Source organism: Benincasa hispida, chromosome 11 (genome assembly GCF_009727055.1).
Source record: "Benincasa hispida cultivar B227 chromosome 11, ASM972705v1, whole genome shotgun sequence".
Lineage (NCBI taxonomy): Eukaryota > Viridiplantae > Streptophyta > Magnoliopsida > Cucurbitales > Cucurbitaceae > Benincasa > Benincasa hispida.
The window spans coordinates 77,501,788-77,519,319 of record NC_052359.1 but is presented as its reverse complement, the minus strand read 5'-3'; the positions used below and the strand labels follow the sequence as shown (position 1 = coordinate 77,519,319).

Genomic DNA, 17,532 nt, shown 5'->3' with positions numbered 1-17,532 from the left:
AGGCCTTTGATAGAGTGGATTGGAACTTTCTTGAGGAAGTTCTCATGCTTAAATGTTTTAGTTCTAAATGGATCTCTTGGATTAATGGGTGCATTCATAATCCAAATTTTTCAGTATTCATCAATGGAAGACCAAGAGGGAGAATTCAAGGTTCGGGAGGAATAAGGCAAGGGGATCCAATTCCCCGATTCTTGTTTCTGCTTGTTAGTGAAGTTTTATATGCACTTGTCAACATAATTTATGAGAAGGGTGTCTTCGAAGGTTTTGTGGTAGGAAAGGATAAGGTACATGTCTCTACCCTTCAATTCGCTGATGATACACTTATTTTCTGCAAATATGATGATAATATGCTGAATGCTCTCATCGAAATTACTGACCCAAAAGGTGTTTGGCCCAAAAGGTGAACTGGGAGAAATCAGCATTATGTGGTATAAATATTGATGATGATAAGCTGCTGTCCACCTCCACTCGTCTACATTGCAAGGTTGAATCGCTTCCCTTTCTTTATCTTGGTCTTCCCTTGGAAGGCTATCCCAAGAAAGTTACTTTCTGGCAACCCGTTATTGATAAAATCCAGAAAAATCTTGATCGTTGGAAGCGTTTTAATTTATTTCGTGGTGGAAGATTAACTTTATGCAAAGTTGTTTTAGAAAATCTTGCTACATACTATGGGTGTGTTTGAGGCAAGGACTATCCTAAGACTATAATAACAATCTCTTGCTACAGTAAATACTATTTTGTATTCCTGAATTAGCTACAATCCACTATTTCAAAACCCCATTTGCTACATTATTTACTATTTGCTACAATTTTTACTATTTTACATTCATCATTTTTTTATTCTTTGCTACAATGTTTACTATTTTCTTCTCAACCTAAAATAGTTTACACCTCAAACACATACCATTATAACTCAAGCTAAAATGATCTACACCCCAAACGCAAACTATTATAACACAACTATAATAATCTAGGACTATAATAACCAACTCTTTACCCCAAACGCTCCCTATATGTCTCCATTCCTCATGCCAGCCAAGGTTATTGCAACAATTGAAAGAATTATGAACTTTTTCTGGAAAGGTCATAAAGGGAGCAAAATCAATCAACTTGCTAAATGGGAGTTGGTGTCAAAATCTCTAATGGATGGTGGTCTCGGTTTTGGTGGCTTTAAATTTTGGAATCTAGCTCTTTTGGCAAAATGGGGTTGGAGATTACATCATGAATCTGATTCCTTATGGTGTAGAGTGGTCCATAGAATTCGTGGTAAGGATCAATTCTCCTGGCATACGGCTGGAAAGTTTGGCATGAGTCTTCGAAGCCCATGGATATGTATCTCTAAAGCTTGGTTGCAAGTGGAAGCCCTTCGTGTTTTCAAATTGGGTAATGGGAAAATAATTTCTTCTTGGCAAGACACTTGGGTTGACAACTTTATGTTATGCTCACAATTTCCTTAGCTTTTTAGAATTGCTTCACTGCCTAATGGATCGGTTTTTGATCATTGGGATGTTGAAACTTTGTCATGGGATATTTCCTTCAGGAGATTGTTAAAAGATTCCGAAATTATTGAATTTCAGCAGCTTATCCAAAGCTTGGTTCGAAAAAAAAGTAGAAGCTTGTGATGATTCTCGCATTTGGAAATTGAATTCTTCAGGAAGATATTCAGTAAAATCATTGTCAAAATTCTTGGCTGCCTCGGAGTCCATCAATAAAGAATTATATAAAAGCGTGTGGAAGACTAGCAGCCCAAAAAGAATTAATATTCTTATTTGGGTGATGATCTTTGGAAAGTTAAATGGCTCTTCTTCAAAGGAAGATGCCATTCACTGTTTATCCCCATCTTTGCCCTCTTTGTCAAGCTGCAAGTGAAGATCTTCAGCATTTATATTTTGATTGTAGATTCTCCTCAGCATGTTGGCAGAAATTATTTGATATTTTTCAGATTCACTGGGTGTTCAGTGGCTGTTTCAAGGAGAAGGTTGTCCAGATTCTGAGAGGTCCTAAGTTGAAGACGCAAGCTTACTTACTTTGGATCAATACGGTGAAGGCAATGCTTGCTGAAATTTGGTTTAAAAGGAACCAACGGGTCTTTCATGAAAAATCCTTAGAGTGGATTAACCGATTTGAAGTTGCAAGGCTTAATGCATCTACCTGGTGCTCTCTTTCCAAGCCATTTTCAAGCTTTTCAGTGCAAGATATCTATTTAAATTGGAGAGTTTTCATCTTCCTACATTAGAGTCATCTTTTTATCTTATCTTATTTGGTTCATGCTTTCAGTTTGTACTTTATTATGTATCTTCTTAAGTTAAGAATTGTCTATTTAAATTACTTCAATATTGGGATATGATGACGACGCTAAAGATGTGTCAACCTCGTTGAGATATCCAAGTACGTATGCTGATCCTCTTGTCTTCTAGTTTGTATAAACTATTATGTATTTATGTCTTTTTGTACTTTGAGCATTAGCCTCTTTTCATTATATCAATAAAAAGTTTTGTTTCCTTTTCAAAAAAATAAAAGATTATTAAATAATTCACTTCTTGCCATAGGCATGCACCTGGGTCACCTTGAAAGATTGGCAGTAAATCTTTTGATTGGCCAATGTTAACCTCCTCTGATAATAACCTTCATGTTAATGACAATGACTGAGTGGCATAGTAATGCCGCTCATTTCGATGAATACCTCTCCTAGTTCTATGACTTCTATACCAAGTATCCCTTGTTCGTCTCCTCAGAACCTAATTGGTTTTTCAAACTCCTTTGTGCTGCCATTACAAGTCACAAGGTGAATAGCCATCGTTACTAATAATAGTCAGAGCCTGTACTCATGTTTATTTGTGGGAAGGGCAAACATTATGTCCTAGAAGGCTGCTACCGGTTCTAATTGCAAAATTAAGAAGGTAGAAAACAGTACAGTAAGGTCTTGGTATGTTTCCTTTAAAAAAAAGAAAAGGAAAAAGAAAAATTCTTGGTTTATAAGTTTTATGACTACCATCAAGTATTCATAAAACATTACAAGAACTAAATGGTTGTATCCTTTGGTGATGATCATACTAGACTCTAGTGGATCTTCCTAATGAAAGAGGAAACAGAAGTCACTAGGATATTCCAAAATCACTACAATATTATCAGATATCATTCAAATGCTAGTTCAAATAATGTTCGTTACTTCTTATTTATTTACTAATGTGCACCTCCCTTTTGTTTGCCTCTCACCTCGATTCAATCAGAAGACTTGTTGTCTTAGAGTGTGCCTTGTGCTTAACACTATTGTGTACTAGTATTTGCATTACTGAAGAGTAAAAGCAATAACCAACATACAGGGTATATTTAACGTTGAAATTAGAGGTAAATCTTGCAAACCCGAAAATCTTAAAGTTAGTCTTCTCTATCAAGGAAAACCCACTTTCGCTAACTGCCAAAATTTCTCTTTGATAGAAAGTAAAGAATATAGACACACTTCCAACTAATTAAATTTCTCTCTAAGAAACAAATTCACGATCATAAACAAATTCTAAAAAAGGAGTATGAAAGCAGTTTTACTAACCAAGAATATGCTTACGCCCCTCCTTTGCTTGCAGGAGCGCCTCTCTCATAATGGGTATAGTAATGCCTCCCACCTATCATATCGAGACAGATTCTTATCTTAGCGAGCACTTTTGAAGCATATCAAGTAAACATATTTATAGAAAATGAGATAATTATTACCAAATCTGTAAGAAACTGGGAGATATCTACGAATAGCATACCTTTATGTCCATCTGAAATGCTGTTATGCCCATTTCGTTACCAGCTAACTGTAAAACACCAATTTTATGCATAATACTTGGAGTTAATAGCCACAGTTCCAATAACTTTGTAGGTATCTGAATCTTATTTGAATAAAAAATCAATTAAAGCTTTAAAATAATACCTTAAAATCCATATCTCCGGAAGCATCCTCAGATCCTGTTATGTCAGACAGAATAAGTGGAGTTCCATCTCCCCCAAATTCTTTTGTATCAAGAACCAACCCCATTGCTATACCAGCAATTGGACACTTAATTGGAACTCCAGCATCTTGCAAAGCCAATGAACCCCCACAAACAGATGCCATGCTATCATGAAAAAACCAGCAAATATTAAAAAGTGAATAAATGTTTAAAAGAGTTTTCAAAATTATTGACAATGAACAAAGATCCCATAGTTTAGATGTTTTGAAAGCATTAAACATTTTTTTAAAAAAAAAAAGAAAAAAGAAAGAAAGAATGAAGAGAGAGAGAGAAAAAAGTTTGACAGCATAAAAACATATGAATCAACTAACCTTGAGGAGCCATTGCTTTCGGTGATTGTACTCTCAACACGAATGGTGTATGGAAAATCATCTTCAGAAGGTAAAGATGGTTCCAGTGCTCTCTCTGCAAGCATACCGTGACCAATTTCCCTTCGACTAGGTGCACCAATACGCCCAGCTTCTCCAACACACGATGGGGGAAATGAGTACTGAATATGAACACCAGTTATTAGTAACGATAACCGTACATTATCAGGACTCGACACCATCTTAGCGAGGTATTTAAAAACGAATACCATAATGCAATTTTCCATAATAAATGCGCACAACTAAAATTGGAGGGGATTCTTTTGTGGAGAGGGAAAATATATGATTATTTATTTTACCTTATTTTTCATACAGCTGCTACTTGGTCCAAGCTAGATATATCCTTATAAAATTATTCTTAGTGATATATGTGCAAATTGGAGGGGATTTTCACAACCTCCTTTAGCCTGGGAGGTTTTCCACCCTTCTGTAATTTCATTACATTTTTTCTATGGGAAACCAAACTTCCATTAAGAAAAAAAATGAAAGAATAAAATACAAGGGCATACAAAAACCAAGCATACAAAAGAAAACCCCCACAAAGAAAGAGAATCAATCAAGAAAAATAAGACCTAATGATTAATTTTTTTTAAAAAAAAAAAAAGTTCCCAACGTCCAAAGAGGAAAATAGAATCTCACAAGAGACTAAACATCACTAGGTCCTCCCTCAACTTCTCTAAAGGTTTTATCGTTCCTTTCCCCCAAAGACCCCACGACAATGCACACACCCTGACTTGCCACGACCCTTCCCAAAACGACAGATGGAGAAGACTCCTTGTACTCCTCAATCATCTCACATCAAAACAACCATACTAAAGAAGAAAACTTTATTGAAAGCTTAAGTTGATGGGTGAATGTAAATTTAATATTATATCAATAATTTAACACCTCTCTCACTTGTGGGTTTGGAAATTTGTAGAAGACTCAATAAGTGGAAATGAACATTAGTTGAGGAAGAAATAACATTGTAGGGGTTTGAACATAAGATTTCTTGAACCTCCTGCTTTGATATCATGTTAAATCAGCAATTGACATAAAAGGTTAAGCTGATGGGTGAGAGTAAATTTAATATTATATCAACAATTTAACATTAACTCCCTATAGACTCTTGAATGGAAATGGGTTTGATGCTTGAGGAGTGATGCTTATGTTTCTCGTTATTAGTGTTGTCTCTTTCACTTTTTTCTTTTCCTTTAAAATATTGTGGTGGTTTTCAAGTGAGGTCCATGTTGTAGCATCAAAGATGGATATGGTAAACCAATTCAGCATAAATTTATAATTACTTTTCTAAAAAAAACAATTTAACATTAATTCTTCTGTTAATAACATGCCAAATGAAGAATTAACCTTCTTTGGAATTTTCACCTTCCACATAGAAGAAAAACAAACTCCCTAGAGATAGAAGGGTCCTGCAAGCAATGAAAGAACTAGCTACCGGAAAAGCTCTCAATATGGTTTAGGCTTCAATGACGAACGTCTCTTCTCCCTAGTCAAAGCTCAAGTCCCAAACAAAGATGAGAGATTCATGGCATCTATTGTTTCCCTATAAAACAATGGATGACATAAACCAACCAAAAAAAAAAAAAAAAAAANAGGACATTAACCAAAAACAATTTCCCATAGGGGACAAATGATATAAACATGGAAACGTAGTATAGAGGGTTTATACCCACCCACTACAAACATATTATTTCACTTAACATCCATATATGATGATGATGATACATCTGCTAATAAGAGGAGAATTTCATAACCTCCATCAGCCTAGGAGGTTCGTCCCTTTCGTAATTTGATTACATTAGCGAAGCTATATTTCTCTATATATACATCTATATATCCCCGAACTGTCTAGAGATCACAGACAAAGAAAAGGAAAGCATTGAAAGTCATATAGATGTAAAAGTTTCATCACTAATGCATAAATTGAAAACTTAAAACCTATAGAAGAAGAAGAAGATAAAAAAAAAAAAAAAAAAGAATTAAGCAACCTGAAGGTAGAACCTTTTCAACTCATCTACATCAACAAGGTTGTCCACTCTTTGTGCCATTTGCCTATCCCCGAGCGTAACCACTGCAAGTGACTGAATAAAAAAGGAGCATATAAGTATTGAAAATTTAATGCTACTACATCTCAACATTTGTCTGCCTACTAGAATAGTCATGCCATACCAGGGGCCCGAGCAAGAATTACTTGCACTTAACATCTTTTCATTTCATATATATAGACATTATTTCTTCATTCAAAAGGAAGATAAAATAATCCCTAGTTTTTCAGTTGTATTTGTCAGTTTATTTCTTGATTTGTCTTTGAACTTTGAAGCCTTGTATTTTGAGCATTAGTCTCTTTACATTCTCTTGATGAAACGTATCATATCCTTTCAAAAAATAAAAAATAAAAATAAAATTCTAATGTAATTTTGATTTTGGATTCCTACATTGATAATGATTCCTAAACCGAATGGGTCAAGGATTAAACTACTATAAACAAGGCATCTCCTCTTCATTCCAACCAGAGCTCATTTAGAGAGAAAACAGCCCCCATCAGTTTCTACATGATTTTGAGGTTAGGAAGACATTCTTGTGAGCTGAGGAAGGAAATCAAAGCTCGGGATTGCGAACTTCACGTCAGGAATGAGTGTGGCACAAGTCTTTCTTTTTTCTAGTAGATTTCTTACTTGTATGGAGTTTGAGTTTTATGGTGATTTGAGTAGAACTCTGTTTTTAGAATTTTGATGCAATGTTTGGATTTTTTTTCTTGATTTAATTAAGAGACTTCATGTGTTTGTGTACTTAAAGTCTTTTGATCAAAGATTAATTGATTATTTTATTTAATTTTTAGCTCAAGAGAGTAACATTTTGATTAGAATAGCAAATACATGACTGTTCGTAGATTCTTGCATGAGTGGAAATTTTATAATAAATGTTGTTGATTACTTTACTAAGTGGAGAACAGAGTTCCTGTAGTGATAGACAGGAAAGGTCCACTTGTAGTGACAGATGAGAAAGATTAAGGATAATTTTAGGAGTAATTAACAAATTATCTATAATGCCTTGCTTGTATGTAGGAAATGGACCGAGAGGTTGATTTTACAAACTAGTGGGAGGATTAACCGAACTCGGGAGAGGAAGTCAATGACAATAGTATCTTCTTGGCTTATGTTTGTTGCATGATAAAAGTAATCTTCTTTTTTTCTCCTCGAAAGTTAAAAGCATGCCAATTTAAATATATTTCTTGAATGGAGTAATTTTTTTTTTTTTCTTCTTCAAGAGAGAAAAATGATGAAAAGTCATCTGTTGATTGATTGAGTTTATTGTCGAAGGCAATGAAATCTAAGACATCTCTATAATTGTTGTCTCCATAGGAGTAGTTTAAATTAAAATCAATTTTAGCTATTAGATTCTCTAAATAAAATAAGGTAGAAGTAGCTTTGATACTTAACTAAATTAATAACCCAATCCTGTTGACGATTACTCAAACCCATTCACTGTATTAAATATAAACACCCTATACTTGCAAGTTTACATGGTGTAAAAATCACGCAACAAGAGGAAGCAAATCCAAAGTTACAAAAACGACCTTATATTGGTTTGTTAGTTACACATAGGTGTGTACATTCACGGCAATCTGCTACTAGATAAGCACAGTATAATATCGAAATAGGTAAGGTAACACACATGCAATAATGATCGTCACAACCTGAGTTTCACCACGAGTGAAAAGTGTGCTGCCATGTGCCCGAGGAAGTAACCCACATTTTGAGTTAATTGGACGTATCTCAACCGGTGTCCTCCCATCACTTCTTCTTCCACCCTAGCAGTAACGGGCAGAGAGAATATGAAAACAATGCCATAAGACTAGCTTTCTTTTCCCTTAATATATGTCAGTGTTTGGGCTTATTTGCACACACCTAAAAAGTTCTCATAGGACAACCATCTAACCCTACTACATTTTGTGGATGAAGAAACTTGAAGAATATTAAACCCTAGGATGTGTGATGACCACTATGTCTTGAGCTACATTGACCCTTATTAACCATTAAGCAAACTCATGTCGATTGACATGGAAATAGTTTTAGTTAATGAATTGATCAAACTACATTCTTCGAGCTACAAAATCACCTTTTGATAAGAAACAAATGATTTTCGTTAGAGTACGGAGATATTGTTTTTAACAAGAAACTAGACCTTTTATCTAAAGAGCATCACAATTGTATAAAAGCCACCATTATGAAAAGTATCTTAACAAACAAGGGAGATGATTCAAAGTCAGCAAATTCTATACATTCACTCTACATTGCAACACTATTGTCCAAATTGCAGGCCACCGATTGAATGAAAACTGAAAAGAACCGTCTACAATGGTTACACTACACTTCATCAATGGAAAATGAAGATCAGTATCTACTTGGCAATACAGAGCAACCAACCACTCATGACCCAAAATTTCAATAACAGCCTGATGATGACATGGTTAATTATTTCAATACATACTTGCATTGGAGAAAAAAACTCTCTTGGGCCCAACACAAAAAATCAGGGACAATGCTAAGGCAATTTTTTCTGATCTAAAAAAATCATCAATGGAAAATGAAGATCAGTACCTACTTGGCAGTACAGAGCAACCAACCACTCATGACCCAAAATTTCAATAACAGCCTGATGATGACATGGTTAATTATTTCAATACATACTTGCATTGGAGAAAAAAACTCTCTTGGGCCCAACACAAAAAATCAGGGACAATGCTAAGGCAATTTTTTCTGATCTAAAAAAATCTGCAATACTCTTTGAATTTTCAATCAGAATGACAGCTAGCTTTGGTGACGCTGTACTTTTCACACAGTTATGGCAACAAGATATGCATGAATTCTATGATTGAGAATGTGGAACTAATGGCAACCTCAACCAGAATATTTTGTATAAAAGCAAATCCACATATTTATATTGGCTATAAAATTAGATGTAATCTTATCCACTAAAGCCTCACCCTTCTATTCACAAGGCATGTGCTAGAGACGAGGGAGGAAGATCACATTGTGGAAAACATAGAATATAGAGCAATCATACCTCTACAATCCGTCTCCGGAGAAACTTGGATGTCACTTCTTTAAATACTAACTTTACGTCTACCTCAGAAAAGAGCTAGAAAAAAATAGAATGATATGGTGTTAAAGAAAACTACATACCATATGACGAAAGAATGCAAATAACAAAAGATAATTCTTTCGAAATAGGGCAACTATATGAAACAGTTACTGGAAGTAATCAAGTTTTATTCTGCTGTATGAGGTGTAAAATTCATTAAATTTGGATTTCAATATTTAAAAAAAAAATTATCCAAAATACGTTTTTATATTTATAAAGTAGAAACTTAAAATGTACTTATAGAAATAGATAGTTGAAATTACCCTAAAAAAGCTAATATGTCATATCCTACATAGGTGGCTGGAAAAAGCTTTAGATTCATGACCTCGGTTCACATATAGAAAAACATTTTTCAAATTTGCTTTATATTTGAGGTTTGGGCCAATTCACTCCTCACGCAAGCATTTTACTAATATACTCATTGATGCATAGCGTGATCTGGGATTAGAAATATAATTGGGGCAATAATGGTTTTTTTTATTATCATATTATTAGGTACTTAAACACCTTAAGAACTACATCCCAAAAACCAATTGTTGAGGTGAGAGAGCCAAGACACTTAAGTACCACATTAGTCATCCCATTCTGACCGATGTGGGACAAAGGTAGCCTATACTACCTTAGTTTCTAACACATATATCATATTGGATTACTGTTAGAGCAGGAGAAAACTAAAAGAAATCACAAAATACAATCCAAACAGCCAAATATAATTAGAGTAAAAGGAGATGAGGATTACTGTTGGAATAGGCTTGCGTATAGTTGGTTTAATATGGACATCACCTTCATCAACTTCACCATCCACCACTACTTCATCATCCTCATCTTCATCCTCCACCAAATCAGGTATGGGTTCAAGACCCCCTGAAGTGGCATCTAAACTGACGTAACCTTCTTCTGTCAATATGGTAATAACTTTTTCTTCTAATGATGAGAGAGCCTTTCGTCGGGGAATTTTGTTTCTAATTTGCAGAACTTTTTCTAACTCATTTCCAGCAATTTCCTACAAAAATATTATTTTAGCAATCATCCAAGCATATGAATAAAGGGAATTGTACAAAACAAACGGATGTTATGTCTTCCATTTAAAATCATAATAAATTAGAAGTCACAGATTCTGAGGGCTTGAGACACGGAAGCTCCAATATTGGAAGCAGACATGGTCTGTATTGACAGACTGTAACATTACCATCACGTGGTGTTTTTTTCTTTCTTTTTTTTTTTTTTTTTTGTGGAAGAAAGTTACAGTCGTGGAAATTATCATTAACATGAAAATTCCCTAAAACTACCAAGTTATTAGCAGTAGTATCACTCTCTCAAACCCATATGCAATATACACAATGAACATAATTTTTTTAGGAGGGAAAAGAAGATTGCCGATACCTTATTCAGTGAGAGAGAAAAACAAAATACTTACTTCAACATGTTCATACAGCTGAGGAGGAGGAAGCTTAATGGCATCGAGCATTTTTGGTTTCCCACGCTCTCTAACTAAAGAATCCACCTCTTTGCAAATTGCTGTTACAGCATTCTGATGTCAAGAAAGAGTTTGTATCATTATTTTAGGTAACTAGATAAACTACCTCAACATAGAGAAGCAGAACTTAGGAAGATGGTGACTAATGTGTAACATTTTAAAATTAACTGCAGCTGGTCAAAGATAAAAATATCATAATGTCATACAAATTCTTCCACTTATACGACAACACATATATAGTCATTATGACATTATCCCAGTCCAAAAAGCTGAGTGCACAAGTTCAACAAAAGCTCAATGTCATGCAAAAGATCAAATATAAATCAGGATAAAATCTTCCACATATACATTCCTTTTTTTTAGAACTTCTTTTAATTAACAAAAGAACTCTTAATGATTTGAATCATAGATGTAAGCTTGGATGAATATCCAACCCTAAGATAACAACTTATGAGCCAAGTTACTGGAGTGTAACCAGAACATGAATACGCTTGTTTACTAATAGTTCACAATCAAACTGATTTGAGGACATTATGATAAGTTAAAAACAATCATAGGCTTGGCGAAAGTGTAAGAAATGTGCTCCATAGTGCACCAAAAAGTGTTTTTTTTTTAATCTTTTAGATAGAGACAGCTTCATTCATATGAATGAATTTACAAGAGGAATGTTGTCAGAAGTTATAACCAAACTCCAATTGACATGTATAGTTGTTAGAGAATACAGAGAGAGAAGAAAAAGAAAAACATTCAAACAATCAAATCTAATAAAGCAAGAAGAGGCCGATGGACAAATAAAATCCAATACTTGAGGAAATTCTTGACAGAAAAGTGGGGAACTTTGACAGTTTGACTGCATAACGCATTCCACCAAATTGAATAAATAAGAAGAAATACCCCACGTGTGCATACAAATTCTAAACAAATGTAAAAGTTAACTTAAAATACATCAGTAATAAGTGACATACTTAAATTAAGTAAACAACCTGCCCAATTTCTACAGCTTGGAGCAACATCTCTTCTGGTAGAAAATTACAATACCCCTGCAAGGATATTTTAATAACATTTGTTATTCTGAGCTAAATGGAAACACAAATGCAAACTCCGAAGTCACAGCACATAAAATAGTTTATTCATAAGAAAGATATAAAGGAAAAACTCTAAAATGAGACTTCAAAAGGTCTATTTTGGAGAAATTTGAAGGGGGGATAATTTCAAATTTGTTTTGTCTATTCTGGTTGTATTTTGTATTGGGCATGATGTCAACGCTATGGATGTGTCAATCTAGTTGAGATATCTCAATTCGTCTCAGATCCTTTGTTCTGTTCTATTTTGGTTATTGGTTTGGACTTATTATAATTTGAGATTTTTATATCTTTTCATTATATCAATGAAAAGTTCAGTTTCCGTTTCGAAAAGGGAGGATAATTTCAAAACTCCTTTGTACAAGAGCTCCAAAAATTATCAAAGATCATACACCTATATTTGGTTTGGTTTGTTGTTGTTGTTACATATACATATATATATTCATTTATTTACTTCGTTATTTTTAATAAGAAACTAAGCTTTCATTAAGTAAAATGAAAGAATGTACAAGAAGGCATAAAAAAGAGCTCGCAAAAGGATTCTTCAACTACCTCCGAGAACAAATCGAATTATTATTTTGGCGAATTTTTGGACATTTTCTTCAAAAAAGCTTCTTTTAGTGCAAGTTGGCAATAAGCAAACTTGGCAAGTTGATTCCCTTGTTTTGTTTATGCATGGCATTGGAAGCTGCTTTGAGTTGCATTCTCTCTCTTTTTAGTTGGTTTATAAAGGATGATGAAGAGATGGTTTTTCAAAATCTATTGATTTTAAACCATCATGGGTTGGCCTAGTGGTAAAAAAGGAGATATAGTCTCAATAAATGGCTAAGAGGTCAAGGGCTCAATCTATGGTGGCTACCTACCTAGGAATTAATTTCCTATGAGTTTTCTCGACACCCAAATGTTATAACGTCAGGCGGGTTGTCCTGTGAGATAAGTCGAGGTGCGCGTAAACTAGTCCAGACACTCACGAATATCAAAAGAAAAACATCTATTGATTTTCTAAGAGGGTAAAAAGTGATTATTCCCCTTGTTCTGTATAGCTAAAGTTTGATGGCCTTCAAGATTGTTTTCCGTTACTTCTTCCCTCAAGCTTTTGGTTCCCTCTTATTCAAATGATATTTTTCTCTATTAAGGCCTGTGGAAGCTTCCATAGCACTATTTATCTCCCTCATTTTGTTCTATTTGATTGGTGGTTGCTGAAGGGATTCAATATCTTTTCTTTTGAGTGTTGCTTTTCCAAGGTTCCATTGTTTCTTCAAGACAAGCATCAACCTTAGCCTGTTCGATTTGAAGTTGCCAGAGTTTAATCTTCTTCTTCTTGGTGTCTCTCTCCATTCTATTCGCAAAATTTTCCATGTCTTATGCTTAACCGGGACTATACTTTTTTTCCCAATTTAATTATATGTATTGGTCTTTGTATTACTTTAAGCATACATGGCAAGTTCCTGTTTTGTTTCGTTTTCTTGTATTTTGAGCATTAGCCTCTTTTCATTTTGTTTCCTTTTCTTTAAATTAAAAAAAAAACAAAAAGAAAAAAAGAAAAAAACAAACAAACAAAACACACACACAACCTCCAAGTACGGACTTCAGTCCAAAAGAATAAACCCAACAAATTACAAGAAATTTGATTCACGGACACCCATGAAAAGCCATTAAACTTCTCACACTTCCACCAAAGACTCTTGACAAACATCCGTCCTATTCCTCTCAAGCCACATACCCCACAAAATAGTGGAGTGTTAAATCACCACTTAAACACAAAAGTTTAAGCTAATGCGACACAATAAATTTAATTATATCAATACTTCAAAACTCCCCTCACTAGTGAGCTTGAAAATTTGTAGAAACGAAAATCGGTATTAATGGAGAAGGAAACGACACTCCAAGGGGTTTGAACACCATACCTTCTTATCGAATACCATGTCAAATCACCAATCAACTACTAGGCATTAGACCTAGCCTCCTCCCTAGAGATTATCATCATCATACTCCTATTTAATCAGTCTTTTTTTTTTTTTATGAGAAACAAATTTCATTGGTGTATGAAATTTACAAAAAGGAGGCCAAAGCCCAAGCCAAAGGAGTTACAAAAGAAGTCTCCAATTGGTTAATCGAGAAGAAAGGGTGTGAATTAAAGAAAGATGTACATTTACACTAACTCATAGCATGAAAGATAAAAGGTCCAAATAGCAATCAAAAGAGCTTCCCTATCATTGAAAAGGCACTCGTTTCTCTCCTTCTATGTAATCCATAAGAAAGCACAAATCAAATGCATCCATATGATCTTCTTTTGTTTGGTAAAGGGATGTCCAGTGAGTGTGTATGAGAGAGGGCACTGACAATGTCCTTAGGAAAGGCAGTGTACCATCCAAAAGTGGAGAAGATCTCCTTCCAAAACCTCTCCGCAAAGTGACAGTTGATGAAAAGGTGACTAGATGAATCGTGCCCAGAATTGCATATGAGGTAGCAGTGGAAAGAGAGGGCCATGTGGGGGAGCTGCCGCTATAACCTGTCACATGTATCAATGGCATTGTGACTAACTTCCTATAGGAAGAATCTAACCCCTTTTTGGTAAAATCATCCCAAATGGCTTCATGAAAGGGATGAGCAAAGGTCTCTGAATCTATTCCCAATGCACGGGAAAGGGATTTTGTGGAGAAAGTGCCTTCGGTGCCTAGTTGCCAAATCCATGTATCCTTGGTGGTGGAAAGGTGGACACTAGGATACTGGAAAGGTGGACACCATTTAGACTGCTCATAAGATCAATTCACTCTTCAATCTCCTCATCCTTGAGGTTTCTCCTATAATAAAGAGACCATCCCTATCTAGCATCCAACAAATCATGAATGGAAGACCATTTTTGTGTAGACAAATAGAACAACCGGGGAAGAGAAGAATCTCTAATCTATCTGTGATACCAAAAAGAAGTGTTTTTCCCATCTCCCACTTTAATAGTAACTTTTTCTTTTATAAGATTGATGTACTCCAAGATGGTACTCCAAGGACTTCTAATATAATTAGGGAAGTTGGTGTTGGGCCATGACTTAAGAGGAGTCACCCCATATTTAGTGTCGATAATCTATTTCCATAATGCCCCATCCTCATGATAATATCTCCAAACCCATTTAGCAAGAAGAGCATGGTTTTCATCAATCAAACTTTGTAATCCAAGGTCCTCTTGTGCTTGAGTCCCGGTGACTTTATCCTAACTAACAAGAAGTGATCCTTGTTGTGATGAACCTCCTTTCCACAGGAAATTTTTGTATAAGTTCTCCCTAGTGTTGACCACAGTAGAGGGCATTTTCTATTAAGACATGTAGTAAGTGAGGAGATTTGATAATGTGGCTTTCAGGGGGTGTGGGACGACCACCCTTTGGAATCTGATTATGATTCTAAGTATGAAGTTTTTTCTCAATCTTCTCAATAATAAGATTCCAAACGGAGACCGATTTGGCCTACCAAATAACAAAAGTCCAAGATAGGAGCAAGGCCAATGACTCAATTTGCAATTATATCTATTAGCAATTGGTTCCAAGTCACTAGTGGTAGAACAAATACCCATAATTTTGGTCTTGTTGTGATTTATATTAAGACCTGAGGCCCTCTCAAATGATTTGATAAGGCCGAAGACGTTATCAATAGTTTCATCATTTTTATCTATAAAAAGGATCGCATGGGGTACTATTACTACACAGGAAGGACCTCGGAAAAAAAAAAAAATGCTCTCTCCTCTCTCCCCTTCCCTCCCTCCGAACCCCACTCCAACCTAACTTTGCGCCCTCTCCCCATCTCCGACCAAGCTTTGCCTATTCTCACCAACCTCAGCCCTCCCCTGTGACTCTCTCTTATACACATCTAGATGTGTATAAGAGACAAACCTAACTTTGCGCCCTCTCCCCATCTCCGACCAAGCTTTGCCTATTCCCACCAACCTCAGCCCTCCCCTGTGACTCTTGGCTCATCTATCTCTCTGTCTCTTATACACATCTAGATGTGTATAAGAGACAGCCCTCCCTTCCAAGCCTAATTTAGCCATCAAAGTTATTAGTTGTAGAATCAAGGACAGCCATTTCTGTGCCCTCTTCCAAGCTGGTTCAATAATCATATAAGATGTGGAAGCCAAAAAGAAAATCTCCTTGTCAAAATCGCAGCTACTTTGCTTTGTGGAAAACATCTCAACCCTTTCGAAACTTCCAACATCCAGCTTCTTTGTCAAAAGCGATCAAGATGCTTCTGGTGTAACCAAGATTTCTAAGATCAGAGTCTATTCAAATTGGTTTTTAAGATGTGTAGTGTGGCCTGCAGTTAGAGGATGATTCTTCATTCATGTTCCATCAGGAACTCTTAATTCAAGTTGGCATTCTTTCCTTACCTTGTTAAATGATGCTTTGTCTCTCTTTAAAGCTGAACTGGTGACAAAAAACCCCCTCTTAGTCCCAAACTCATATGCAGACATAGTAAGGGGAAGAAAGTCTATGGTTAAGTCTGTTTTTTCAAACAGAGTCCCCTGCCCCTTCAGAGCACCAAAAAACAGAGCAAAACTAATTTTTGGGTTCAAAAATACCAAGATGTCCTCAAAGAAGATTTTAGTAAATTGTGGATAGTCAGCCATTTTTGTGAATTCAATGAATGGACGGAAGTTTCAGAGGTACTAAGGCAGTGGTCCAATTCAAAAATTTTCATCAATCCTCTTTCAGCGGAATCAGCCTTATTAAAGCTGGAAAAGGGGAATTTGGAAGATTTGATTGAGCATCCGGGTGTGTGGCAAAAAATAGGACATCTTCACCTAAAGCTTGAAAGGTGGAACACCAACTTACACAGTCGGCCAAGGGTAGTTAAAGGATATGGAGGTTGGATTTCAATTAAAAATCTACCATTAGAATTTTGGTGCAAGCAAATATTCGAAGCAATTGGTGCATATTTTGGTGGATTAGAAGCCATTGCCATAGAAACTTTAAACCTTCTAAATGTGGTAGAAGCTAGAATTCATGTTAAGAAAAATTTATGTGGGTTTCTATCAGCAACTCTAGAAATCTCAGATGAAAACAGGGGAAGCATCTTCCTACATTTTGGTGATATTGAATTCCTAAACCCTCCAAAGAAGGCCAAGATGTTTTTTAGTGAAAAGAATCTCTCAAATCCGGTAAACAAGGCTAGATTTAATCAAGTATTGATAGATGAAAGATTATGTAATTCAAATGAGGCTGAGCAATGGTCCTTCCTCAAGACAGCAGACAATCATTTGAACTTCTCCAGAAATCCCCTGTTTTCAAAGGAAATTTTGTCCCAAACTGCGATGAAAGGTATCAAACAACTGGAAAAGGAGATTCAAGGAACTTCCCCATCAAAAAAGTTGACTTCGGTGGCTTTTCAGATGGATGGAAGAGAAGCCAGCCCACCGGAAGCTAATATTGGTGAAGACCAATCCGGAATTTCCCCTAACCGGTTTAGTGTGAACAAAAAGA

General features: G+C 35.5%; 1 protein-coding gene across 4 annotated transcripts in view; it reads right to left on the bottom strand.

The window, feature by feature from the left end:
- Positions 1 to 17,532, bottom strand: part of LOC120091084 (probable polyribonucleotide nucleotidyltransferase 1, chloroplastic) — a 40,032-nt gene that overhangs the window by 8,547 nt on the left and 13,953 nt on the right. For all 4 annotated transcript variants that reach the window (XR_005485651.1, XR_005485652.1, XR_005485653.1 and 1 more), the window contains 10 exons: positions 11,966 to 12,022; positions 10,923 to 11,036; positions 10,245 to 10,508; positions 9,428 to 9,502; positions 8,058 to 8,171; positions 6,349 to 6,441; positions 4,304 to 4,482; positions 3,914 to 4,097; positions 3,750 to 3,797; positions 3,548 to 3,620 (listed from right to left, as the gene is read on the bottom strand). Coding sequence is in view for 1 of the 4 variants with exons in the window: in XM_039048915.1 (XP_038904843.1) it covers positions 3,548 to 3,620; positions 3,750 to 3,797; positions 3,914 to 4,097; positions 4,304 to 4,482; positions 6,349 to 6,441; positions 8,058 to 8,171; positions 9,428 to 9,502; positions 10,245 to 10,508; positions 10,923 to 11,036; positions 11,966 to 12,022 (1,201 nt within the window). In the remaining 3 variants the exon portion in view is untranslated. The remainder of the gene's footprint in view (positions 1 to 3,547; positions 3,621 to 3,749; positions 3,798 to 3,913; positions 4,098 to 4,303; positions 4,483 to 6,348; positions 6,442 to 8,057; positions 8,172 to 9,427; positions 9,503 to 10,244; positions 10,509 to 10,922; positions 11,037 to 11,965; positions 12,023 to 17,532) is intronic.